The following is a 27717-nucleotide window of genomic DNA, read 5'->3' on the forward strand; positions in this document are numbered from 1 at the left end:
AAAAAATTCTCTTTTATTGGTAACACATTTTATTAAAAGATAGAAGATTTTGTAAGCTGCAATCCATCAGAAGAAAAAGTACATATCTGCATTTGTACATATGGTTATTTCAGATGATAAAGTGAACCGCAGCTCAAGAAAGCAAAAACTTGTAGGCCATTTATTAACTACCACACAAAGAATGAGCTTCTGTATCATTAAAAAACCTTTCCCTTCCAAACGTAGAACTAACTATAGAATTGGTTGAAAATGTTTGATACAATCATCTGACCCACCAAAATACATATTAAATGGTTGAGAGGCTACCTCCCTTTCTCCAAAGACAGTGAGCAAGATAATTAACATGGTATCTCTGAAATGTACAGCAATTTAAACAAGTGAACAACACAGCATTAATCCATATGAGAAATCAGTTGTGAACCAGATGTGAAAATTGGACCTATGGGCCAACTTTTTGCAGTCACTAATGTCAATAATCAAATAAAGAATGGATGTCATCTGTGCTACGTGAATGTTGATTGCATAGTTCCCCTCCCCACACAATTTAAATTAAAGTAGTGTTGCTTGAAGACAGTTCAATAGATTTAACAATTAATAAAACTCTCACCAATTAGCTTCAATATTTATTTAATTGCAACGTATTTATAACACATAGACTTATAATCTTATAGCATATGTAGATACTGTACACCCTAAAAAGGAAACATTGATTTAAATTCTCTGGGCCGAGAAACGTATGCTGAATAATATTAGCTCTTCTGACTTACTCTAATTCAGTACCTCAGTAAGGTGATAAACCGCATATCCAGATTTGTGTACATATGGCTTCTTCATATATACTGTATCTTCTTGAAATTTTAATGGACATATAAATCTTCCTTATTTGGCTTGCCAGAGATTGCCTAGCCTTATTTTGGGTGGTCAGGTAGGAGGATGTTAATCCTACAGTGGTCTATAATCCAAATTGGTTTTCAGTGACTGAAATTGGGAGATTTCTATCTCTATCAGTGTATCTTTGATGGCTGATACTTGTAGGAGTTGACATTCAATATAACTGGCTAGGAAAAACATGCTAATGCTCAGTGTATGGGTAAGTTGGTGTACTGGTTTTGCTATCACTGTGGAGGTAGAGAAAATGTACATGTTCCAGTCCAGAGCAAGTGCATTTTGTGTTAGACAATAAAATTCTTCCTCCCCTAAAATGTTTTTATTTTTACTGAACTTTCTGTACCTGCAAAGGAGAACATAAACTCCATGAATTACTTTGAAGTGTACTATAATTAATATAATTAAAGAAATGATTTGTTTTCAGATGGCAAGTTTTGTCTTCCACGTTCCAAATATAATTTTTAGAATTTTAGTACAAAAAAAAAAAAAGGGAAAGGAAAAAGAGAAAAAGTCAAATCATTTTTTAAGCAAAGTCTTAAACTTTGACCCTAGGGAAAATTATTGATCCATCTTTTCATTTTGTTGATAAAGAATCCACTCATAAACTAAGGGAAAATCTCATCTATCCAAGATCTATATTACAAATATCAATTTCCTTCCTTTCAAAAAAAATGGTTTTAAATTTATTACAGTGATTATGCCCCTGGAATTTACTATTCATTCAAAGGATATTCCATTATTAGATTTGTATTGGGTCTTTTGCTCAGAAGCTTAAACCATTACATATTGGATTCCCCTCAATTTTTCCTCACAATCACTCCATGAAGTTGTTTAAGCCTGAGAGAGAGAGTGACCGGCCTGAAGTCATTCAGGGAGCTGAGGATGGAGTCAGGATCACTTCAATGCCGCCTTAAGCACCATATTGCAGGTGAACAGAAAGGAGTGTCATCCATACTTCACAGAGTTTACAGCTGCTGTGCGGAACATAAGTCATAATCACTGTCAGAGGAGTTATCCAAAGGGCTGGAAGATCTGTTGGTTGCCCCTTCCAGAGCTGGAACATGGAGGAGAAAAAAAACAAACAAACAACCCTCAGCATGGAATCACATTGGCATGGAACACCAATTGGTGCCAATAGGTTACCCCTTCCTATATGACTGAAATATTTGCATCAAAATGATTTTCCTTAAAGCTACAAAAATGGTTAGAGCAACAAAGATGATTAGGGGGCTGGAGGCTGAAATGTATGAAGAATAGTTACACGAATTGGGTATGCCTAGTCTAATGGAAAAAAAAAAGATCGGGGTGATATGATAGCAGTGTTCCAATATTTGAGGGGCTACCACAAAGAAGAGGGTGTCAACCTGTTTTCCAAAGAACCAAAGGCAAGACAAGAAGCAATGGATGGAAACTAACCAAGGAGAGAAGCAACCTAGAACTAAGGAGGGCTGTGCATAATATAAGAAAAAATAAACCACGAAGAAAGATATTATTTATGGACGCTAGGTGGAGCACGTGGCAAGTTATAGAAAGAGATGCACTCGGAGGATTTTGCTTCAACACAAGCCATTGGTTTATCTTTGCCATGTAAAGTTGTCTCCAAGTACAATCTGATGCCTGGTGACTCAAATCTTTGTCATTTGCTTAGTATGGTACCAAAAAGGATCACCATTGCCTTTTTTCAGAATGCTTTTCCTAATCTGATTTATAGCCCTGGATTTTCCAGGGGGCAATCTATCCAAATATTAGCCAGGTACTGGTTTATTAATATTATCCCATAGGTTTAACTTTACATTCACTATGCACAGGTAGTCCTTGTTTAGTGACTTCCTTGTACTGTGACATGTGCAGTTACGATGAAAAACTGACTTTGGAACCAGTCCTGACATTTATTATCTTTGTTGGTCTATAAAGCAAAGAAAACTAAAATAAATTGTGAAACACAGTTGCAGTTTTACTTAGTGACTGCTTCATTTAAAGACCTAATTGCTGATCGAATTGTGATTGCTAAATTTTCTCTCTCTCTCTCTCCATCATCATCATCATCTACTTTCTCTCTCTCTCTCCTATCTAATCTGTTCTTTCATAGCATCACAAATAGTAACCAAAATTACAGTTCTAATGGCCTTATGGGTTATATAAAACATTTGCCTTCTCTTATCTCTGCCACTGTGATTACTTGTAAGAATCAGAACAAGATTTTAAATATGGCACAGGCCAATATTAGCATCAGTGCAATTTTTGATTTTGTGCAAAAATGGAAAACTATACCATTCATAATTTGTTCACAAAGAATAATCACAAACAGAAGATTTGTACTGGCATAATGAGAATTGATCAGTTTACTTCATCTGGATCCATCACTAAATATAGATTATTGAGAAACTGGCCCTCCATTAGGATATTGCTGAAAACACAGAAAAAAATGACACTGAAGACACAGCAAAATGTACATGTTGTAGTGCCCTGATCTGATATGCAGTACCTGAATGTAGCTTATGAATCATTTGCCCACAGTGGAGATAAAAATAACATATATTCATAGCCTGGTATATGAACATTATCATGGGTCATGATGCTCTGTTTGTTTAGATCAGCGGTCACCAACCGGTGGTCCGTGGACCACTGGTGGTCCGCAAGAAAATTTTGGTGGTCCGCAGAAAAATTATTTGCATTTTTTACATTGCACTAAATCAGAGGTCCTCAGACTACGGCCCCTGGGACAGATACATACAATGAATGTTTGTGTTGCTGCAGAGAGTCTCCCCCTTCAGGGGTCTCTTTCTGTGGGTCGGAGGGGGACAGAAATTCCTATTTGGGGTCTGCTTCGGCCTCCTGGTGCAGGACTTTGGGCGAAGGCTGGAGGGAAGTGCCGCTGGTGGTGAAGAGTTGGAGGGCCTTGTTCCACTGGGACTGCATTATGACCTGGAACTGGCTGACCATCTCAGACCGCTGAGCCTCCAGGTCCCGGTACTTGGCCTTGCACTCCCACAGGACTTCCCTCTGTTTGGAAAGCCTATGCTCGTAGTCCTCAGTGAGGTGCTTCTGCTGAGCCTCCTTCTTGGTCAGATCTAATTTGAACTGAGCTGTTTTGTCAACTCTTTCTCATGATGGCTGCCTAGTTCCAACAACTGCTTCCTGTCGGAGCCCTAAGGAGCCCGGGTGGGCAAGAGAGGAGTTGGTGGGAGGGGTGGGGTGAGTAGAGGCCGGCGAGGCGCCCCTCGATGTGAGTGACATCAAGTTGGCCATGCCTACCCAGTCACATGACCACCTAGCCACACCCACCCAGCCAGTCATTAAGCAGATCATATTAGTGGTCCACGGGATTTAAAATTATGAATTTAGTGGTCCCTGAGGTCTGAAAGGTTTGTGACCCCTGGTTGAGATCAATGTTTTGGCTGGCACAGCTCCAATATATGGGGAAAGAAAGGAATTGAACTGGGATGACATTATCATCCTATTTATTAGAAGTGTCCATCTGATCTGTTGTGAGACTTAAGATGCCCCGGCTCAACAACTTTGGACCAATGGTACATATTTTTTAAGAGGTGACAAACACTTTTAGTTTAAGCAAGAAAGTGTTACCTGCATAGGGTGAGAGATAAATTTTCTGGGAGGCTTTATTCCCCTCTTCCTGAACAACTAGGTTTTCAAGACGTGTCTGGAGGGCAGTAGAGCTCTTGCGATGGAATGAAACTAAAGAAAAACACAATGTGGCCTTATTTTCTATATATTGAATCCCACTCATTTTGTTTCTTAGCTCCGATTCTTCATTCATGCAAGGATACACGTTTCCTGACTTTGTGACTAGTTGAAATTAAAATGATAGTTTGTAGGGAAAAGCTCTGATAGAGCGGTGCTCTTTATGACACCTTTTAAAAACAGAGTATATCCGGGAGCTGCCACATTCAAAAGAGTTTATTGAAAAATAATGTCCATACTCATATACATCCAGTGTATTACGAACCATGGTGAGGCAGTGGTTAGAGTGCAGTACTGAAGGCTACTTCTGCTGAATGGCGGCTGCCAGCAGTTTGGCAGATTGAATCTCACCAGGCTCAAGGTTGACTCAGCCTTCCAGCCTTCCGAGGTTGGTAAAATGAGGACCCAGATTGTTGGGGACAATATGCTGACTCTGTAAAACCGCTTAAAGAGGGCTGTAAAGCACTGTGAAGCGGTATATAAGTCTATGTGGTATTGCTATTGCTACATGCTAATGCCAACCACCATATTCTTAAACAGTTCTAGTTCAACAAAACACATGCTTTTCTGGCTCAGCCTTTGAAATCACCCTCAACAGCACCCCCAATTCTGTGCACACATCTTTCATTGTAAAAATGTACACATATCCCTCTTCTTTTTAAAACGGAAGTAACTTGCACTTCCATCCCAGGATCAAAAGCACCCTCAGTGGTATGGAAGAAGAGAATGTTTTGAATCCTATGTCCTGGGACTGGGAGAAAGAGGTTTCAAATAAGTGTGCACACATCCTGATTAAGGCTTTTCATTGTTGCTACTCAGTATTCCAAAATTAAAGATCAGGATTACAGTCACATAGTTAACATTATGTCCAGTCTGGTTCTTCAAAGGGTTTCTTGGCTGGATATCAGCAAAAGCAGAAGGTCTGCACTGCAGTCTTTATGGGGCTGTCAACCTACTTCTCGCCTCTAGAGGGAGCCAAACCATGTTTTTGGGAACCACCTACACATTTATTATTCTACCCACGGGTTTCATTGAAATTGTGATTATGACACTAGATCTCTGTCCATAATCAGAAGAGGCATTTGTGGCATTTACATTAGAATCCTCATGTCTGCCAGGAAACAAATGACATTAATCTTGCCTGGAATTCTTTTGCAGTTCCTCTCTGCCATATGTTTCTAGTTCAATAATGTTGCATCCCCTGCAAAGACAGTGAGACTTTAAAAGGGACAGCTGCTTTTATTCCTCTTGTGAGGAACTTGAAAGCAAATGCTTTGGGAGCAAAATTTTGACCAGGACTCAGCAGATGTGTTTTGAAATGTCAACTTTAGTTGTAAAATATATGGCCCAGTCATAAATAACAGAGTGCTATTTAAGAGTACATTTAGAAGAGAATTATCACTCTTCCCATAGAGGCTAGAATTACAGGATGACAGTCTCTTTAAGCAGCCTGTAACTCACAGATATCACTCAATGTCTTATGAGTCTGACAAATGTGAAGATCTGATCTCTTCTCTTCCATCTTGATTTATTCAGGTGTATGGAAGATAAAGTTATACCCATAAAGACTGCATGATTTGGTTGGGGTGAGTTTGCCCCATCATCCAACAGGATTGTGCTTTACATTTAATGATGCAGGTGGAGATACTGTAAGGCTGCCCATCTATTTTCCCAGATGAGGGAAAATAGATGGGCATGTTTTGGGATAGAGGGCAAGTATTTTGCTCTTTATTCTGCTTGCCAGATGGATTAAAAGTCCCAGCAGCCCAAAGTAAGCAGTGGTTATTCTTATAACCCCCTCCCAAGTGTGTTGATCGAAAGGTAGGTATAGCTCTTACTTTTCTGAGCTCAAATCTTGCTAGGATGGTATGGTCCACATCACCAACCTGAGCACTTATATCCATTTATAATGAGAACATAAAACCTGCATTAGTAAAAGTGTATATTCAGTGTCCCTGTATATATTATGAGACATGCAAATGCCTATTCCCTTTGACTTACAGGAGAAATTAGTCTGTGGATTCTTGTTCCCTGCTTTGCAGGTGATTTCTTACCATTTTGGTTCACCCCACTTGGGCCAATCCATTGTTGCTGTCTCTTCTTGGAATCTGCAGAGAAAGAAGGGAAATGGGATTGATGAAATAACCAGGTAGGGCATAAATACTCTTCCCCCAAGTTCCATGAGCATAATCCTTATTAGTTAATAACCATAAGCTTTTAGTGTGTAAAGCAGGCACTGTGCATGAAGTGGCATTGGATACCTACAGAAACAGGTTCATAGGAGCACCTTTGACTTGGTGGAGCCAATTGTGGACAAGGAATTTATGGATGAGTTTGCATGACTTGATCATTCAAGTTGAGGAGGATGGAAAATGGTTACATAACATAATCAAACTACATGCTTTCCATTCCCGGGTATGCAGGAACTCTGGTTTTTTTTTTTAAAAAAAGAAAAAGATGGTAAAGTAATAGACTCATTGCCAGTACAGTTATCCTAATCTATCTTTTTATATCTTTTTAGATAGACTTGCTTTTGACCTCAGTAATGACTTATTAAGCAGCTGACTATCACTGTTCAGCATAAATTCACTAGACTCATTGCTGCAGGAAACTTTTAAACCTCCTCTGGATGGCCTTTAAAATTATCTTTTAAACAGCAGTAATCACTTCCAACCCAGACATAATTAAAATAATAGTAAAATACACTGAAGTGAAATGTTGTAATGCAATATATTAAGGAGTCACTGATATTTTGAAGTGATCAATGGCTGTAATCAGAAAGATCCTGTTTATGCTTTTAGTAGAGCTATATGTTTGCATGCTAATAAAAAGCATGAAGAACGTTCCCATTCATTGTTATTAACTACATCCAAAAACTGTGATGAATAGAAAGGATTTCAAATGCAGGTTGCATACTCAGGCTGTTAAGGTTCACAGAAGGATTAGAACATGCATAGTATCCTTCCAGCAGTGTTGAAAATAACTATAATTCCATAATAGAAGAACTATTAATTAATGCCAGGTACTGCTAGGAAACATCGGTATAGTCATCATATTTTTATGACCTGGTGAGAAACAGGGGAGATTGAAACCATAAACAGGGACAAAATGAGCCCAGCAGTATCCATTCATGAAGTCTTTTTTGCTCTCCAAACTTCATTATTTGCTTATAGATGTTTCATTACCCATCTAGATAACATCACCCCCACAAAAAATTAATTATGTTATCCAGTGGGGTAATGAAATGTCTGCAAGCAAACCACCAAGCTCAGAGAGTTCACAGTTCAGTCCTGAGCTACATATATTTTCTTTTATTGAGAGTGCATCTAAACTTGGAGGGAATCTGATGCAGGGATTAACATCTTTGATATTAATGCGGTTTATTTTCAAGACATTTCTAGATGGCAGAAGGTAAAAATTTAAATGAAGGCATACCGACAAAAATATACCATGCACATTGGTGCCATCAGGGTACCTAAAAAGGAAAGGGGTATGTGTGCATACATTTGAGAAGAGAGTGCAATATAGCATACAGTAGTCCAGGAATGAAAGGTGAGAACCAGAAAATTCCTGGTGCAATCAATGGATCTCTTAAACTAGTTTCTTCAGCTTGAACTACCAGTCTCGGGGAAAAAAGCATGTCATCATGCTTTTTTTCTGGATTTCCATCCAAAACAGACTCTGACAATCTCTTTATATTAGCAATACAATCTTACTTACATTTTTTCATAATTTTTTTGTAGGTAGGAAGAGCACAAATACTCAGAAGAACAGCAATAAGAACAAGACCAAGCAGGATTCCTAAGACAGTCTCTGAACTGGATTTCTGGGGCTTCAACTCTTGATCTGGAGAAACAGAAAATCCTATAGATTATGGACTTGTCCTGTCAGCTAGGTTTTCCACTTCTCAACTTAAGTTGAAAATGTGCTGAAGACTTGATCAGGTCCTCTGGATTATTTGCAGTTCTATTTAGTTTTCAAGATGTTATGGGGGGAAAAATTGTATCTATAGGTTTGTGAGTCTAAAGCTTGGAAAGAATCATCTACCAATCACTAATTTTCACAGTCTTTTCAGGATGGCCAAGAACAGGATGGCCATCCCCCAGGATGCCCCCCCACCCCGTCCTTTAAATTCCCAATGCTGGCATACTGGCAGTTCTGTTGCGACAGGTTTCCCAAAAGGATGACATAAGATGAACCAACATGGATCAAGTCTCTTTCAAAAGGATTATAGGATTTCAGCAGAGAGTGCAATACATAGCCCCTGCAGAAGTTACATTTCCTGCCATGAAACATTTCCTTGCCCACAAATACAATGCGTCACTGACATACTGAAATTGCTTATAATTACAAGCCCCTTTTAAGATGCATCATGATACTGGATGATAAGTCATTTCACATGGATACTGGGGCTGCAGCTAGTTCTGAAAGAGCTCTGTATCTTCAATAGCAACAAGCTCATTTTCAGAGAAATACTATTGCTTTTATGCCCTCATTCAATATTTCAGCACCAGAATGATTCCCACCCCCTGTCTCCTTTTTGCATAACTGCATTTTTTTTTCTTTCCAGCGTTCAGTCTGACTGTACAGGAATCATTCCTGCACTGCAATGATTCCACTATAAATATCATTTAGATACTAGCTACCACATGCCATCTGTCACTCATTAGGTTACCTCTGAACATCCATGTTCAGAATACTAAATTAACAGTTTTCTTATCAAACCTCCCTTTCAGATTGTTCAAGAAACGAAGAGCTAACCTTCATAATATCAGGGGCTACAGTGAGCTTGCAGAGTTCTGGATGTTACTGTTTGTACTATGGGAAGAGGTAGACCCATATTTTTAGAATGTAGTAGATCCAGCATTTCAGGAATAAAATTCCTCTCTTGGAATAATAGTACAGGGAAGTTCTTTTTTAAAACATGGAGGGTGGAAATTAGAAAATATAACAATTCCTCCACAAGCTGGTACTGTTCCAGAATTCTAGTGCATTACTCAACCAATTTTTGTACAAAATTGCCCTCCCATAATTGCACTGAAAGACCAATTTTGTGTAATTTAAATGATGAGCACAAATGAAAAGCAGCGCAGGGATTGAGGGTGCTCTCCTAGTAAGGTTTGCTCACCTGAACATCTAACCAGGGTTAGGCTTAAGCATTCTTGTGTGCTTCCTGAGCAGTCACCCATGCTAAGATTCCTTTTTTCACACTGTAGCTTCTCCCAGTGGTGCAGTGACTTTTCCCTGTTCTGATCCTTGTGTCCTGGATTTTCACAGTTTACTCCCTGGCAGACCAGCTTATTCCACCATCTTTGTAAACTCAGGCAAAGCATTTTCTTGTAGCCTTCAACATCTGGCTCCAAAATCCCTGAACACAAGGAGGTTCCTTCTTCAATGTTTGTCCTTGGGTGATCTGGGAAAGGTAATACAAGGCACTGATCAATTAATGTAGCAGTAGTATGCTTGACAGTACAAGAATCAAATTTAAGGCTTTGTGTTCATATTTTAACTTTTCCAATGAAAACCATAAATACTTCCTTATGAATACTTTAGATACGATACATGAAGTGTAGACAGCTAATACCCTCCAGCTGTTTTAGATATTAACTCTATCAGCATTAGGAAACATTGTCACAAGGCAGTTTTGGTTTATAGCCTTGAGAAAAATTGACAAAGGTAGGGACAATCAGATACCTTAATTGAAGAATATTTTTTTTTCTGAAATGTTTTAAGGGTGGGGACAACGGGGAAAGTTCTGCTGCCTTCATGTTCTTGTGAATGATCTAAAAATAACTACTCAAAGTTATTGGAAGTCAGGTAGTATATAAAATTAAGTCACTATCACCATCAGCAAATATTTGGGTTTTCCTACCAAAGGGTTTTGAGGAGGTCACCACTGGTGCTGTTGTAGGCTGGAGTACTGTGGTGGTTTGCACAGGAGCTGAAATGATAAAGATAATCCAAAGTATTTTAGAAAGAAAGATTTCAATCCAAGAGATAAATTTATTTTATTTAGCCTATGGCGTATCATACGTGGACAAGCAATCTATATTAACATTTCACCTAGATTAATAAAACAAGAGATAAAGTTACTGTAGCACCTCAACTTGTTCTTTAGTACTCAGCTATGATCTTGGCTTCACAATTTGCTAGCAAGTTAAACATTAATTCAGTTATTTACTTTGTCCCTTTCATTATGCCTTAGCTAGACTTCAACTTTTTAAAAACAAATTAAGATTTATTAACCTATATCCATTCTTATTTTTCTCTTTTATGAAAAGATTATTACTGTATATATATATATTTATTCAGCCTTTCTTTGGGAAATGTTCAAGGGTACCTACATAAGATACATCTGCATGAGATTTTCATGCCACATCTAAATTAGCTCTGCATCCTGTGCCTTCATTTCCTTTTGGTAGCTGACCCAACTTACTTCAGACTCAACTGGGGGCCAGGAGGTATCTCAGAGGAAAGCCTGTTTGACAGTTTTGTTCCTCTGTTTCAATAGTCCAGGCAAGTAAGCAAGGATACAAGTAAGAAGAACCCTCAAGAGACATCTGGGTCCCTAATATCCCTAATATGCATTACCCCTAGAAGAAGGACCAGCTGATGTGCTATTTTCCATCTCTATTCTTTGGCTGTGTGTGTATATAGGAAAGCTGACATCTAGAGTAACCAAATACTGTTTTTAGTACTAATACTAATAGTAACATGCTACTAATTTAGTACCATGCTAATTGCCCACTGTATCGTTTCCATTGCTCTGGGAAGCTCTGTGCCCTTTTGATGTATACATATATGTTAATGTAGATTGTTGACATTAAGTCCTTTTTATTTCTTGATCATATTTCATTCTCTCTGCTTTCCTTTTACTGTGTATTGCCAGTTAACTGCTTTTGAAGGATGCTGAATTTTAAAAAAATAAATGTCAAAGTATATTATGTGCCAACTGAACTGAGCGGTGTCTGTGCTTACTCTGATCTCGGTATAGGGAGTCTGCTGGGTGCATAGTACTGAAAATTACCCATACTTAATGTCTTTTTTCTTTCTATCCTTTCTGTGCTAAGTGGAATCATGAGAATTTTTATGGCCGCAAGACCTGAGGCAACACATTATGAGGTTGTGATTTGTTTACTTCCTACCCCCAGTGCTCTCATGTTGGGAAGCTGCAAAAAATAAATAAATCTCAGATCCTCTTCCAAATGCTTTTGAAGGATCAGGGAAGGGAAGCAGTGCCAGTGTGGAAGTGCTCACAGTCTCTGGGCCAAGGCACATAATGCAGTAACCTTCCTGAAGCTAGGCAGAGTGACTGGTTGAGATTCTTGCACTGAATTCCTAAGACAGTAGGTAAGATCCATGTTCGGTCTTCTATGACTGGTTTCCAATTCAACTAAATCACAACATCAGTTTCTCAGAGGCTGTCCCCATATGACCCAGACTTTGTTCAAAGAGAGCGTACAAATAGGAAGGGGGTTGGTTGCACCTACCTTGACAAACTAGGAACACACCCAGAGAGAAGTAATCATGGGAATCACAGGCTATGCAGTCCTTGAGAGCCGTCTCATTCCCTTGGCAGGTCATCAAGCAAGTCTCGTGCTTCTCCGATTCTTCAACATATGGTTGCAAGATCCCGAAGGGTAAGTAGCAACCAAGTTGTCTACAGGCAAGTTCTGCATTCTGCTGTGTAAAATTTCTGCTATCAATCCTCTTCCATGTGGCTGCATGAAGCACCTCCAGCCACCCGGAACATCTGTAGCCTGTACCATTAAGCCTCAAATCCATTTCTGGATAGGAAAAAAAAGAGGAATTATGGAGACCCTGGCAGATACATTGCAGTGTTGTCTCTCTTCCTCTCAGCGCTGCTGGGACCACTGTGTATGAAGTGATTAGTTTGCTTTAGGCTCAATGAGATTTGTGGACCAATTATGGTTTATTTATTAAACCATGGTTAAACATGGCTAGGCATGGTAAGTGGGATTTCAGAGTCCCTAACATTATACAGTACATCTCATGCCTTTCCTTATTATGAAAACATGAAAAGAAAAGATACCTACTATATGGGCTTCATAACCATCAGTAAAAACAAAAAAGCAAACATTATTTGTCTTGAAAAAGACATATCTACTTGCTTTTTTCCCCTTTCAGACAAAATGAAATCTGAACTGAGATTTGCCACAAGTTTACCAATCAACATATTTCCCATACTATCATGACAATTAGATCCAAGCAAAGCTTATGCATATTTACATAAGATAATTCCCACTGGGTTCAGACTGGCTCCTTAATCAGGGTTGGCATTTTGGTGCCTGAGGCAAAAAAATAAAATGGCGCCCCCTCCTCATTCCACACAGAGATGGTATGAAATGAGTAAATGTTATATTTCTACGCCTAGATAGCTTAAGGGGATTAAAAAAGAGACATAAGATAGGCCTTGTGACATAAAGAGTATTTTCCTCTAGAGAAGTAGATCCTGGAAGGTGCTAACAGACTTTCAATCAACCACCACTGTTTTTGTGAGAAGTAAGACAGATGACCTTGATGGAGATATGAGAGATCTGTCACCCAGGATCTTGCCTTACTCCCTACAGTTTCTCTCGTTCTGCTGCCTATGTGATATGCTTCCTTTAGCTCAGAGGAAAGAGCTAGAGGAACAGCTCAGCTCTGTCCTGACTCTAAAACTGAACCCGGTGATGAAGTAGATTACTACCCTTCAGGACTTCTACTTTGTCCACTGTTACAAGTGACCATTGGGGGAAAAAAGTAATATAAAATTAAAAAAGTGGAACTGAAATAGGCCAAAGACAAGAGTGTGCTAACCAATATGCATGTTGCTTTGAAGGTGGTCAATATGCATGTTGCTTTGAATCTAAGCATTTGCATTCAGCTTAACTCCATAAATTCAGAGTACTTTACAATCCTAAAGCACAACAAAGAAACATACAAAATGCAAGAAGAAAACTTCGCCTCTGAAATTATGACAAATATTCGTGCAAAGTGGTTTTTCTGTTTATTATTACTTCCAAACTTAATTCTACCCTTGTCATAAGCATCTTGCTAAAATAGAATTAAAAAAATAAATTCCCAACAATGCCATGTCTCTGGCTAAGTTCTTTTTTAATAGTAATTTTATTAAATATTGGAATTACAACCAAAAAAAAACCAACAACACTACTACAAGTTAAAAAAAATATTAAAAAGAAAAAAAAATCAAAGGTGGAGAAAAGAAAGGAAAAAGGGAAAAATAGAAAGAAGAATAGGAAGGAAAAATAAGACTATAATAAAAAAAAGAAAAATATACAGAGAAGTGAATTAGCCTTTATCACAATGCATAAACAATTTTAGTAACTTATCACCTTCTCTTAAATACAACAAATGATCTCTTTTTTCATATCCCATTTCTTGTCTATAAACTAATCCTTAAAGCTTCATCATTTCAGTCCTGATGTCGGCAAAAGCAACAGGGTTGCAACAGATAACAAACTATCTATTTTAACTTGGTTAAATAAATCAGCTTTGTATTCCTTCCCTTTATTTATAACAATTTTGATCTTTAGTCCCTTCAAATAATTTTCTAGTACAGTACTTGATTTCTTTTCACTTTTTCTTTGTCCCTTTTCACTCAAATTCTTCAAAGCACCTTTGCAAATCTAATGTAGGAAAGTTATCGAGATCACTTTGTTATTTGCATATCCCTTTTAATTATTAAAGCATCAATCAGTTTGTTTTATATGTCCAGTGTAACATGTTTTTCCATCTCATACTTGAAGCATGTCATTTTTAAATCCATTTTCAAAGCATTCCCAATCTTGTCAGGTAAAACTTGTTCTTCTTTCATAACATCTATTAGACACAGTCTATCTATAGAGGCAAACATTCTTAAAATTAACTTCTGGATTCATTGTTCAAAAATACCCTTCAATATGTTCAATGTTAAAATATTTGGCTTCATTCTGTAATTGTGAGTTGAGTTTGAGTGTTCTTCTCTTTTAATTATAATATTTAGTTCTCTCTACTTCCCTCAAGTGTCCACTTTTTAACATCTTATATTATGGATAGTCCTTGCTTAATGGTCATTAGTTTAACCATATGCCATCATAACCATTCAAAGTTATGATGGCATTGAAAAAAGTGACTTACAATCAGTCCTTGCACTTATTTCGCAGAGTCCCCACGATCACATTATCATGACTCAGGTGCTTGGCAACTGTTGTGCATTTATAATGATCACAACATCCTGCGGTCATGTGATCATTATTTATAACCTCCCCAGGTAGCTTCTGACAAGCCAAGTTAATAGGAAAGCCAGCAGGGAAGGTTTCAAGTCACAGTCACATGATATCTTGCTTAATGGCCATGACAATTTGCTTAATGACGTAAAAGGTCATAATATTGGGTGGGTTACTTAATAGCTGTACCACTTAATGATGAATTTTCCAGTCCTATTGTGGTTGCAAATTGACTACCTGTATTATGTTTCTGAAAAGGAATTAAAAACAAATTTCCCATGGGAAGGAGTTTTTATAATTAATTCCAACACTTTGTTTCAAATTTATCTGGACCCTGAGTCCATTAGTAACTTTTTAAAATCACAGTTTTAATCACCCTTTTGCTATTTATTCCATTTTTAATGCCCTTAATCTTGTATTTAACATTTCTTTCATTAAGAATGGAAGAAAATTCACCTGGCACTGTAAAAACATGTTGATCCAAAAGTTCCTAATAGCTGGGAAGCAAATGCAAGCAATTTCAAAAAATGATTAAAAAAGGAATTATGAGGACTTAGTGTCCTTTCAAAGGGGCCAACCACAGTTTGAGCAAGATGGCTATTCCCCTGATTTCCCAGTGCTAAAAACCCACTAGAGACTATTGTCTTGCAATCTCCTCATCTGGAGCAGCTGTCTGAAGCACTTGTGGGATGTCTCAAGTCCTCTCTTGTCTTAAGGTAAAGGTAAAGGTTCCCCTCGCACATATGTGCTAGTCGTTCCCAACTCTAGAGGGTGGTACTCATCTCTGTTTCAAAGCCGAAGAGCCAGCGCTGTCCGAAGATGTCTCCATGGTCATGTGGCTGGCATGATTCAACACCAAAGGCACATGGAACGCTATTACCTTCCCACCAAAGGTGGCCCCTATTTTTCTACTTGCATTTTTTACGTGCTTTCGAACTGCTAGGTTGGCAGAAGCTGGGACAAGTAATGGGGGTTCACCCCATTACGCGGCACTAGGGATTCGAACTACTGAACTGCCGACCTTTCGATCGACAAGCTCAGCATCTTAGCCACTGAGCCATCGTGTCCCTGTCTCTTGTCTAGAGAGGAATTATTGAAGAGTCAGTCCACTCACCAGCTCTTTGATTTGTCATTGGTTCCACTTTTTGCCAGAACATCACTGGCAAAATTCCAAGTTCTACCGAATATGGCCAAATCCATCCAGGACTTACCCCACATATTATAAGATGAATGTCACTTCTGGAAAGCTACAATACTACCTTTCTAAGGCTCTTTTATAACATGATGATTGAAAGGGCCCATTCCCAAAGCTCATCACTCATTGCTTTGCTTCATAATAGCTCTATTAATGTGCTTTCTTCTAATCCTTGAATTGACATGAAAATATATCAGCATGAATTGTACTGTCCTGGCAATTGAGTTCTATTCTGAGTAAAGAGGCTGGCAAATGGTCCTGTCCTTAATTTTTAATGCAGTACAATTTAAAGGCAGTAGTTAGTTGGAACCGCTCAGCTTGGTTTATACTTCTGTCCACATGACCTCCCAGTGGAAAATGCATCCAGCAATCACTCTCCTTAATGTGCAGCAGGGGGTAGTTGGGTGAATGCAAGTAGAAGCCTGGACCAATTATTTACCCATCTTTTAAATTGCCTTTATGGCCATTCCTTGTCAATTTGTTTTGAATATGACTCGGGTACATTTTTGAAAGAGCATTAAAGGTGTCCTTTGTCCAAAACTGACCCAGCAGACAGATTACAGGCATGGCAGAGTACGCAGCATGAAAAAGCAAAGAGCTCTCCTAGTATATCAGGTTGTTCCTTCGACATTCCGTTCTATTTACCTACGATCGATAAAAATCGCTCCAAACATCCAAGTAGTTCTTGTTCCCTGAGTTTGCAATATAGGGAGTCATGGAGGTGACCACCAATAAACTACCGCAAACTATCTAGTCTTCTTGTAGAATTTGTTTCCTGTTCTGGACAACATTCTAGGACTGAGCTGAGAGCCAGTCTGGGTTGCCCCCGGTTCGGACCATTTTGCAAGAACCGGTAGTAAAACCGGTGGGAGCAGAGGTAGGTTTCAGCAGGTTCTGACCAGTTCTGGAGAACCGGTAGTGGAAATTTTGAGTAGTTCGGAGAACCAGTAGTAAAAAATCTGACTTGCCCTACCCCCATCTATTCTCTGCCTCCCAAGTCCCAGCTGATCGGGAGGAAATGGGGATTTTGCAGTTTCCTTCCCCCGGAGTGGGGTGGGAATGGAGATTTTACAGTACCCTTCCCCTGCCATGCCCACCAAGCCATGCCCGCCAAGCCATGCCACGCCCACCAAGCCATGCCCACAGAACAGGTAGTAAAAATTTTTGGAACCCACCACTGGGCAGGAGGCTCCGCCCACTGACCCGGACGTCATCAGAAGTGATCTGCGCAGGCACGATGTGAACCGGTAGTAAAGGTAAGTAGAACCCACCCCTGTATGGGAGACATCGCCTCCTCTAGCATCCCTCCTTCATCTTATTACCTCTTAAGAACCAATAAAAATGCTATAAAAGAAATGCGGCTGCATGAAATTCTTCAACACTGGGCCTGTTGGTCTGTCTGTTGACTTGCAGAATTGCACTTGTGGAATTCTATACAGTATTTACTTCCATTGACAGGAATGAGTACGTGTAACAAAGCTATTACTGAATGTTTCTATTTTATGGCTTACTGCAATTAAGGGATCAAGCGCGTGGTAGTAGTAAATGGCCAATGATTGCATTGTGACCTCGCAGCCACAAATGCTCAGAATTATGCAAAATAATGTAGGAGTAGTATAAATCCCTACCCCATTATATAAATATATTTTTGAAACATGGCCACGTAAAGTTCAATGCTGACAGAAGCTGTAGAAATTGCACATATCTATGACAGAGCTAACGAAAAAGGCTGGCAGAACTTAGCTCTCATTTCTATTCAATTGGCCTTCTTTGCAGTACAGGACTAGTGCTGTCTAGCACTGTCTTTTGTCAGAGCCTCCTTTTAAAACACAGATCTAATGCTTTTCAAAAGAAAGCTATAATAAACCCTTGCATATAAACAGACCACATACTGCCCGAATCGTGGTTTGTGAGGAAGCAGTGGGCAGGTATCTCTTTGGACACCAGGTTCTGTAGTCCAACACAAAATGGCCATGGAGAGCAATACTAGCAACAGGAGAGGGAGGGGCATGCCTGCACAAGCCTAAAGTGGCCAATAGAATCTTATCTTCTATCTGGCATCATAGATCATGTTCATCGCACAGAATATTGGGGAAAAATGGGAATACTACTTTAAAACTGGAGCAGCTAAATTCGACTTTAAGCTGCCTCACCTATAGTTCGGAATGAGATAAAGCAGTGTTTCTCAACCTTGGCGGCGTGAAGATGTGTGGACTTTAACTCCCAGAATTCCCCAAACAGATGAGATACACTGAGATAAAGGAAACAATAGGAAGACATTTGCTTTGAAAAGAGTTCATGTAGCATCTTCATGCCATGGCTAGAGAGATGAGACGATGAGGCATGTAGATGAGATCCGAAAAGTCATATTTGCCAAGATTAGTTCTGTGCTTATAGGAAAGATTCACAGATCTATCCCAAATTGCAAAAAATTTGCACTTTGCTAAAGCTAGCCTGAAATATTTTGCTGCCTGGACCAAAGATCAGAGATTCTTAGGGAGTTTAGGACATGTGGTGTACTGCACTCTCCTTCAAAACTTTACTGCCTTGCAGCATCCACTACCTGAGGTGAAGTTTGTGCTCTGTTTAATAATAAGATCGGTCCTTGCATACTGCTTTGAAAGTTGTACCTATTCTGAAGAGTATGTTTTCAGGGAACGTGAGGATCTACATATCTATGGCGATTCTCAGTCATCCAGGTCATGGTGTCCCAAAGGTGCTTTTTTCAGGAGGCAACTTGACTTTCTTGTTTTTCTTTGAAGACGTTTCACTTCCCATCCAAGAAGCCTCAGCTCTGACTGGGAATGGAAGGATTTATATTCCATCCAGACAGCTGGTCATTTGCATTCTTTTAGAGAGTCATTGAGGCCACTTGGAGGTTTATGTGTGTCTACACAGGGTCACCTGAGTAGTGCAAATGTGCATGGAACTTTCTTGGCTGCAGGATGTTTTCTGCTCTGTGTCCCTTTACTGTTGAAGGCTGGTGCAGGCTGTTGGGGATGAGTCTATGTTGTCTGCATCTCAAACTGGAGCGCAAATGGTTCCTGTAGTCTGCAATTTTTCTGAGGATCTACAGTGAAAAATCCTAGGGGTATATGCTGCAAAAATCCTTTGGCTGATACACAGCAATGTGTGAAAGAATGTAAATCTGCCCTTTGGAAGGGAGAAGATAGCAATTAAGAGAGGAGAAACAGCAACTCACTCCTGAGAAAGTAGAAAGGGTGAGAAGGGATCATTTGAAAACCTTTTCAAGATGTTCATTGTCTACCCTTCACCAATAAAGAGCATTCCTCTGCTGCTTCAGTTTCTTGACCTTACTAGCAAATGAATTGAGCAAGTGGGCTATTTGGAAGAATCTGGTTTCAGAACCTGTTTTAATTTTTAGGTAGACCACTAGTATCATATTGGGTTCTCCCGTTCTGTTGTTAGCAAATCGGTTAAAAGGTAAATGTAAAGGTTCCCCTTGCACAAATGTGCTAGTTGTTCCCAACTCTAGGGGGTGGTGCTCATATCCATTTCAAAGTCGAAGAGCCAGCGCTGTCCGAAGATGTCTCCGTGGTCATGTGGCCGGCATGACTCAATGCCAAAGATGCATGGAACGCTGTTTCCTTCCCATCAAAAGTGGTCCTTATTTTTCTACTTGCATTTTTTACATACTTTCGAACTGCTAGGTTGGCAGAAGCTGGGACAAGTAACGGGAGCTCACCCTGTTACATGGCACTAGGGATTCTTTCGGTTGACAAGCTCAGCATCTTAGCCACTGAGCCACCGCGTCCCTAGCAAATCGGTTATCACTGCCTAAAAATGTATATGGATATTTATCTATTTATATATCAAATTTGGAATCTGCCCATCTCGCTCACAGAGTGACTCTGGACAGTGTACAGTTAAAACCTACAAGCCATATTATGTCCTATTAGGAGGCAATTAAAACCAGAATAGAATTATTAAAGTTAAAGAGTGGGGAGATGTCAGTGAAGGCACTAACCAATTCCCAAGATGTGTGCTACTCTTGTGAGCCTCAAGCAAATAGCAGATCCAGGTTTCCAGATATTTCTGAAAGGCCAGGAAAGTGGGGCCCATTTCACCTCTGGGGGCAGAGAATGTGCCCTTCCTGGACTCTGCCAGTCAAATACTTTCATTGGGAGGGTCTGTAAAATGCTGGTAACAACAAGAACACCTATGAAACCCCTATTCCTGCTTTTATTTCTTAAAACAAACAATGCTTTGTAATAGAGCAGAATGAGGCGAGGTGGTATTTCTAAAACAAATGAGCATATGGGCCGCTGAAAGAATATTTCCAGCAATGATTTTCTTAGCAAATTCTTAGTGCCTGCTCTTTATAAATGTGGAAAAAAATAGTAAAGAAGGGACTTCTGATATGCAAAAAAACAAAACAAAACAAAACAAAAAAACCCCCACACATTCTGATCAGTACCAGTTTTATAATACATTTGATTTTAGCAAGAATAATTTTAAATATTGTATACAAAACCCTATTTCATGAGAACAATAATACTTCAACTAAAAATAATAAGAAATGTGCAAATAAAAGATCAAGCTTGCAGTATTTTTGTAGATTCGTAGTGTAATATGTGGAGGAGGTTACTTGAAAATGTAAATCATGTTATTTGTCTGTTTCACTTGCTCCAATTTCAAATGATTACCTTTTTTGGAAGAATAATTCAATTAAGGGGACTTTTCAGAGCATCGAGACAATGGCATAAGAAAAATCACAATGAATGCTCTTATGAAGAGTTCAAATTAGATTATGCCGCCCTTCTCCGGAGACTCAGGGCGGCTTACAATACGTTAAGCAATAGCCTTCATACTTTTGTATATACCTGCTTAGTAGGGCTTTCGCACTCCCCCCCCAAAGCGGTGTTCTTTTTTATACAAAGTCAGCTTATTGCCCCTACAATCTGGGTCCTCATTTTACCTACCTCGAAAGGATGGAAGGCTGAGTCAACCTTGAGCCTGGTAAGATTTGAACTTGCAGTAATTGCAGGCAGCTGGTGCTACTTAACAGCACTTTAGTCTGCTGCACCACCAAGGTTCTTAGCTCTCTCCCCCCCTCCCCCTTCATATGGCATATTGCTCATGTGAAATGGAGCAAGGCTTCAATTGTGCCATTGCCACTGCCATTTTGACTCCTCTGTGATGACTGGTACCCGTTTGCTCCTCTCCCCATCATCTGTCCGCATCTGCTTTATAATTATTGTCCCTTCTGTTGAGATCCCTGCAGACAGGCCCAGCTCTATGGTCTGGGCTAGTATGTGCATGGTTGGCAGACATTACTCATTGTAGCATTTCTCTTTTTAATTTAATTTGTCCAATATGCTGCTGTTTATAAGTACTGAGGACCCTATGCAAGACTGCCTTTCATCCACAGCTGGCATGGCTAAGGCCATGGCATTCAGAGTGCTTGCATCTTGCAGTCTCTAGAGCCTCATTCAGTTAAAAGTGATTGAAGAAATCCCTTGGTGTTTTCAAGCAGGGGAAGTTAGAGCTCGGAAGCGATTTAATGAATTTTCTTTTTTTAAAGAAAAGATAAACAAACCTGCTCCCAAAATATGGGGGGGGGGAGATCTCACGTCCACAAATGTGTGTTGAAGACGTGTGTGGCTAGTTCTTCATGCTGTACCCCAAAGGTGCTTTTTTCCAGAAGGCGACTGGACTTTCTTGTTTTTTTTTTTCTTTTTCTGAAGAACTGAAGAAGCTTCTTGGATGAGAAGTGAAATGTTTTCAAAGAGAAGAACAAGAAAGTCCAGTTGCCTTTTGGAAAAACGCCTTTGAAAGAACCATGACCAGGATGATTGAGAATCTCTATATACACATACATGCTGCATCTCCTCTACAAACAATGCACAAATGCTTTTCTTTCCTTCCAATTGTAGACAATCACTTCAAATTTTATGGGGGAAAAAAAAGAGGCAGGCAAGGAGAGGTATTGAAAGTGCCGACTAACACAGAAAGGGTTTAGTGTTTTCGCTGTGACAGCATTTGCTGAGCATTTTTACACTCAAAACCGTATAATAGATAATTCTATCCAAAGTTATATTTTCTATAGAATTCAAAGTCTTTCGCCGAGGTGAGTCTCCTACCATTGCCAACTGTATATTTTCTCATAATCTAAATTTGATTTTTAAAAAATCTGGGTTGATTCAAGCCCACACAATGCATATTAATGCACCCAGAAAAATTCATTCGAATATCCATTTACTTGTCTAAGTTATAGATGTATCAGGTTTTGATTGCCTCAAGTATTATGTAAAAAATAGATGAGGCATTTTAAAAAGAAATACAAATAGTGATGTGCTATAATTTCTATGGTATTTTATAAAAGTATTCGGAGACATCATATGGGTGGGAATAAGACAAATTTTTACAAATTAGGTATGCATTTCCCAATTATATATATAACACATATATAACATATATATATATGTTTTTGCAATAAAGATCATCATCAGTCAGTGTAAATTTTAGAAAGATAGAATCACACTGAGTTTCTATTTATATGCAACTCTGTTCTCAATGAATAATATATTGTGTGATAAATATATACATTTTAGTTATAAACATAAAAATTCTCTAAGAAAATAAATATGTCATATATTTTAGAACCTGTTGACTCCTTAGTGAAGTGCGGTAAACTTTCTTCATTTACAAAACAACAACAACTAGCAGCTGCAGTGGAAATGAATTTTTTATATATATAATGAAGAGGGTTTTTTAAAAAACATATTGAAGGATAGGGAGCTCAGAAAGTATGGTAATTACTTTAAATTTTATTATTTTAAATAATAAGTGAAGTGTAATGTTCAGCACTCAAAATGCTTCACATTTTTAGTATAATCATCCATTTTAAATACAATCACAAGAAGTTTTATATCTGGTAAAGAGAAAAGAAATATCTTGTGTCATGACAAAGCAAAGATGCAAAAATCAACATATGGTATCCCCAAACACATTAGTTATTTGTAGAGAATTATAGAAGAACAGAAGAACAGTACATTATGGGAACATTCTTATCTTTGTGCTGAAGTAGGATGAACTAGGCAGTGATGTGAATTGAAAACAAAATTAAATTTAAACATGGATTTTTGGTATCCATCTGTAATATCTGACAGTAATAACTGCTTTTAATGATTGTTTTTATATATTTATTGTTTTATTTAAGCTACATGTTGCCTAGAGTCACTGTGTGAAATGGGCAGTCCTATAAATTTGATAGATAAATGTATGTATGTATGTATGTATGTATGTATGTATGTATGTATGTATGTATGTTACAATCTCTAACATGAGCTACTGTCCTGATTTGGTCCTCTCATGTCCAATAGGAGTTAGAAAATAAATTTGTTTTACCTTAAAAACACATTACTATCAGAAATAATAGTTTTCTCATTCAGTTCATGTCTTGGCTTTGAATAAGATTAGTTTATCAAATAATATTTTCGAAGTATAGTTGTATTCCATATACAAAACTGTTGTGGAACTTTGCCTGCATTAACATGAAAGAAAGGGGGAAAGGGAAGGGGGAAGGGGAAGAGGGAAGGCAGGATAGGATAGGATAGGATAGGATAGGATAGGATAGGATAGGATAGCATAGCATAGCATAGCATAGCATAGCATAGCATAGCATAGCATAGCATAGCATAGCAAAGGAAAGGAAAGGAAAGGAAAGGAAAGGAAAGGAAAGGAAAGGAAAGGAAAGGAAAGGAAAGGAAAGGAAAAATATTAAATGTATGTATTAAAAGTATGTCCATATAAATTCACTTTTTTCAGGACATGTAGTGGAGTCAGTTTGCTTAGATTAGAACTGAAAAAAACCACCCTACTTTGCCTTCCCCCCTCCCACTGCAATTAATTCAAGAAGCAACTTGATTTCCTTATTCTGATTTTCCACTTGTAACTAAGATCACCCTTCCATCTTCAGTACGCAGGTAATTTTTAAAAAAACTTTACAATAATTATATTCTGTGGGTATCTTGAGTGACTGGTGCAGCCTTGTGCTGAAAAATAGATTTTCTGCTAGTCCTGCCAATTTTCAGTAGACACAATTCATGATCTCTAGTTAATTAAAATATAATGAGGGTGTGAACAGATAAGGAGTTCTTGATTAATGACCAGGTAGGGTGGATATATTAACAGGAAGACAGGTTTGATTCAACATGAATCAACACTTGGTACAATAAGTAGCAAGAATTCAGCAACAAATTTCTTCCCAGACTATATATATATTTGATTACCGCTCAATTTAATGGCTGCAGTTATATGGTGGGTAGGTCTGCAGCACTCACATAGATTACATCCTGTATTAACTTGCATTTTCACATCAATTTTCCTTCTTTGGCTAGGTTGACTAGGATGGCTTGTGCTTTTATATTGGAACCTAGATTTCGTTCACCTAGAAAGTGGAATGATCTCAGCATATTTTTCAAATCTTCTCAAACATTCAAAGTTTTTAGAAATATAATATAGCTAATGCTTGATTAGCTAATAGCATTAGCTATTAGCTATTAAACAAATCCAGTTTCTCCCATTGACTTTGCTTGGCTGGGAAGGTCACAAATAGCGATCACATGATCCCAGGATGCTACCTGTACATCTACCCGTACATAGTAAATGCATATGGTTGCCAAACGTCCCAAATTTAGATCATGTGGCTGTGGGGATATTGTGATGGTCCTGTGAGAACCTGTCATAAGCAATCTTTTCCAGTGCTGTTGTAACGTCAAATGATCACTAAATAAATGGTTGCAAGTTGAGGTCTACCTACCTCTGACATTACTAGCCTATTACTGACCCCACAAATCCACAGCAATCTCAGAGGAATTACATTCATTCACAGTGCCCTGAAGAGGGCTCTCTATAAATATATGTGCCTCGTGTTTATCCCAAAATTTATAGCTGTAGCCGACTATCGAAAGTTATCAGCATTGTATAAAATATTAGCAACGAAAAACATAGTTTAAAACTAGTAGCAAAATAACGGAGGTCATTAGCAAGTTAGCACACAAAGTTTGTGAAAAATATAGATAGCAGCAGCAACTTCCCAGCAATTTAAAACACTTTATACGCATGAAAAAAATTAATCATAATCTTATTAAAAATGGAATATTTTAAATAAAGCACAAGGGGATTTAATAGGTACTTTGTCACAGAAAAGAACATCAAAGATAGGAACCCTGCAGTGAAGACTTCAGCTGCCCCTAACCCCACTACAGTGGGGGAAAGAACCGATGACGGAGCAGAGCATATGAGACAAAGGGCCTTGCGCAGAAGTGATATTGGAATTCCTGGGTTTCACACAGCCAACCCAAATTTCTTGCCAGATGAAGCAAGAAGACATGGGAACACTACATGCAAACCTCCCAGGAATGGACAGGTCTGAAAACTTTCCAGATGGAAGAAAACCGCAGGAACTCTGTTTTTTCTTAATCTTTCTCCCAAGTATTGAAAGTCCTTCATATACCCCTCGTTCAAAAAAATTGGCCCCAACAGGAGTGTCTGTCTTGTCTTTGTCTAGTTAAGTTGAAAGGAGCTGGAGCTTAATCTTAGCAACTGGGACCATATAGAAGCCTCTACGTGATTTATACTCCCTGCTGAGATTTGAACTTGTGCAGATAGCATAGTCTTGTAAAATTACTCACCCCACATCTCCACCAACATTAGTGGGATAAAGCCTAGAAGGTGCGTGAATCTCATTAGTCTGTTCCACCACATCCGATGCATACAAGCACCCCTTTTTCTGTCCTTGCCGTGGCTTTTCTGCTACCTGCTATGGGTGAAGGGAGGGGGTAGGGAGGTGACTGAGTGCTTTTCCTCTCCCTCTCCCTCCTGATGTGGTTTTTTTGCGTCATTTCTCAACAATGGCTTGGAGTGTGCTGCACTAGGTGCCTTTTTAAAGCCTTAATGGTTTAGAATTGGGCCCCAGCTTCCTTCACAAAGGGATTCACACTATCAGACCACAAAAACATCCACCCTTATTCTTGCTTGCTTAGCAGGCACAAAAACATCCCATGGATATCTCTGAGACAGACTGGCCAGATTAGAAAAAAGAAAAAAAAGAGAAAGAGACGAATTGCAGCTAGCATAAAGGAAACCAAAAGTTGAATAGATGGGATCATGCTCAGCATTGCCTAATTTGGAAGGGTCCAGATGCTAGATCTGTTTGAGGAAACTGATGAGGAAGACTAAGAATTAAAAATGAAGGTAACCAGAAAGGCAATCAGGCACATCATCTGTCTCTCAAGAACAGCATTCACTACCCAAACGGTAGGCTTATGTTGGAACTGTTTCACTTGTGACTAATGAACAGTTAACCACAGACAGGCTGCTCAATATTTCTGGTTGCCATGGGAACTACAAAAGTCAGATTTCAGCGCTCATACAGTGTATATATTTCTAGAAGCAGGACAGAGCTCATTGAGTTAAGGATAATAAGGGCTCGCGTGGGGACCCAGAGTAAAGCCTACTGCAAACAATCTCTGTACGCTCGGGGCATCTGTGCGTGGGATTCAAAAACATTAAAAAACCCATAATGCCTGTCAATAGATGTGATTCTGTCCACTGTTTTGTGTTGATCCTGTCCTGACAATTTTTCACTAATTTTATACTCTGTCCAATCCTTCATGATCAAGCCCTGATCTGCAGATAATAATGGGGTGGCCCCACAGATTACCATTGTTTTGCTCCTGCAAAGAGAAGCAAGAGAACTAACCAATAGGAACTCTTTAAGAATGAGACATCCAGTCCCCTGTCCGTTAAACACACAAAGGCAGAGAGATACAGATATTGCATTATATTGTGGCCTTAAAATTGCAGGGTTTTTTTTGGTAACTCCCACACATTTACATTTTTTTTCTTTCTGTAAATATCAATATCTGGCAAATAATTTTGATTTTTGTAGATCCCTGAAATGGTGATGAGAGCTTCTCAGGAAACCTTGGACCATATTTTAAGAAACACTGACCTAAAGTTTCCAACTATCTGAACAGACAAAGGAGGATACAGATAAGGAGGCCGAATTCGTGGTGTGAAGGGAAGGAAAACCCCCTAACTGTTTAACTTTCTTTGTATCTACAATAAAAATTACAGCAAAAAGCCTGCAAAAATCTGCTTAGGCTACCTGGATATGAAATTATTTTTTCCAGCCTCAGAAAGACTGGTTATTCCACCTCAATGTTTTTCCAGCAGATCTTTATTTTCATAGCGTAGCAATATTATGGCATCATAATATTGGCATACTTTTCAAATTTCACCATCAAACCATATGATGAGTCATGTGATCAATGGAGAACAGTAGTAGATTTCAAGGTGGAAACTGCTGGAATCAGAAAATAAATTAAAGGACATAAATCTAGAAGTCTTCAAACTTGGCAGCTTTAAGACTTGTGGACTTCAGCTGCCAGAATTCTCCAATCAGCTATGCTTAAAGTCCACAAGTCTTAAAACTGCCATTGAAGACCTCTGGCTTAAGCCGTGAGAGGAGATTCCAGGATTTTTTGGCAGACAGTCAGACAAATGAAGTGTGATGTAATAGGGCTAGAGGAGTACAGGTAAATAATTTTCTTTACCTATAATATGAAGTGGGGTGTTTTTAAATTTAATTTCTTTTATTTTTTGCTGCTGCAGAACCTGTGAGTATCCATGCACATCCTTGCTCTTTGTTTCCACACTTCAAGTTAGCAGAAT

At 38.8% G+C, this 27717-nt stretch overlaps 1 protein-coding gene across 1 annotated transcript; it reads right to left on the reverse strand.

Moving 5' to 3' along the window:
* On the reverse strand, window positions 1-25755 carry CD5 (CD5 molecule). Its single transcript, XM_034420219.2, has 8 exons — window positions 25674-25755; window positions 12081-12377; window positions 10463-10531; window positions 9719-10003; window positions 8311-8436; window positions 6645-6698; window positions 4474-4584; window positions 1-1942 (listed from the first exon to the last, which is right to left on the reverse strand). The coding sequence occupies exons 1-8, from the start codon at window positions 25753-25755 to the stop codon at window positions 1854-1856; spliced, it is 1113 nt and encodes a 370-aa protein (XP_034276110.1). The 3' UTR covers window positions 1-1853.
* Between the last annotated feature and the right edge of the window lie 1962 nt (window positions 25756-27717).

This window comes from Pantherophis guttatus, chromosome 1, assembly GCF_059756535.1.
Source record: "Pantherophis guttatus breed Tessera chromosome 1, ASM5975653v1, whole genome shotgun sequence".
NCBI lineage: Eukaryota > Metazoa > Chordata > Lepidosauria > Squamata > Colubridae > Pantherophis > Pantherophis guttatus.

Coding starts and splice junctions, on each gene's coding strand:
- CD5 (XM_034420219.2), bottom strand. CDS start 25,755: ATGCATCGGATGTGGTGGAACAGACTAATGAGATTCACGCACCTTCTA. Junction 10,532..12,080: donor TGTGTTCCTAGTTTGTCAAG/GTAGGTGCAACC, acceptor TTATCATTTCAG/CTCCTGTGCAAACCACCACA. Junction 10,004..10,462: donor GACCTCCTCAAAACCCTTTG/GTAGGAAAACCC, acceptor TACCTTTCCCAG/ATCACCCAAGGACAAACATT.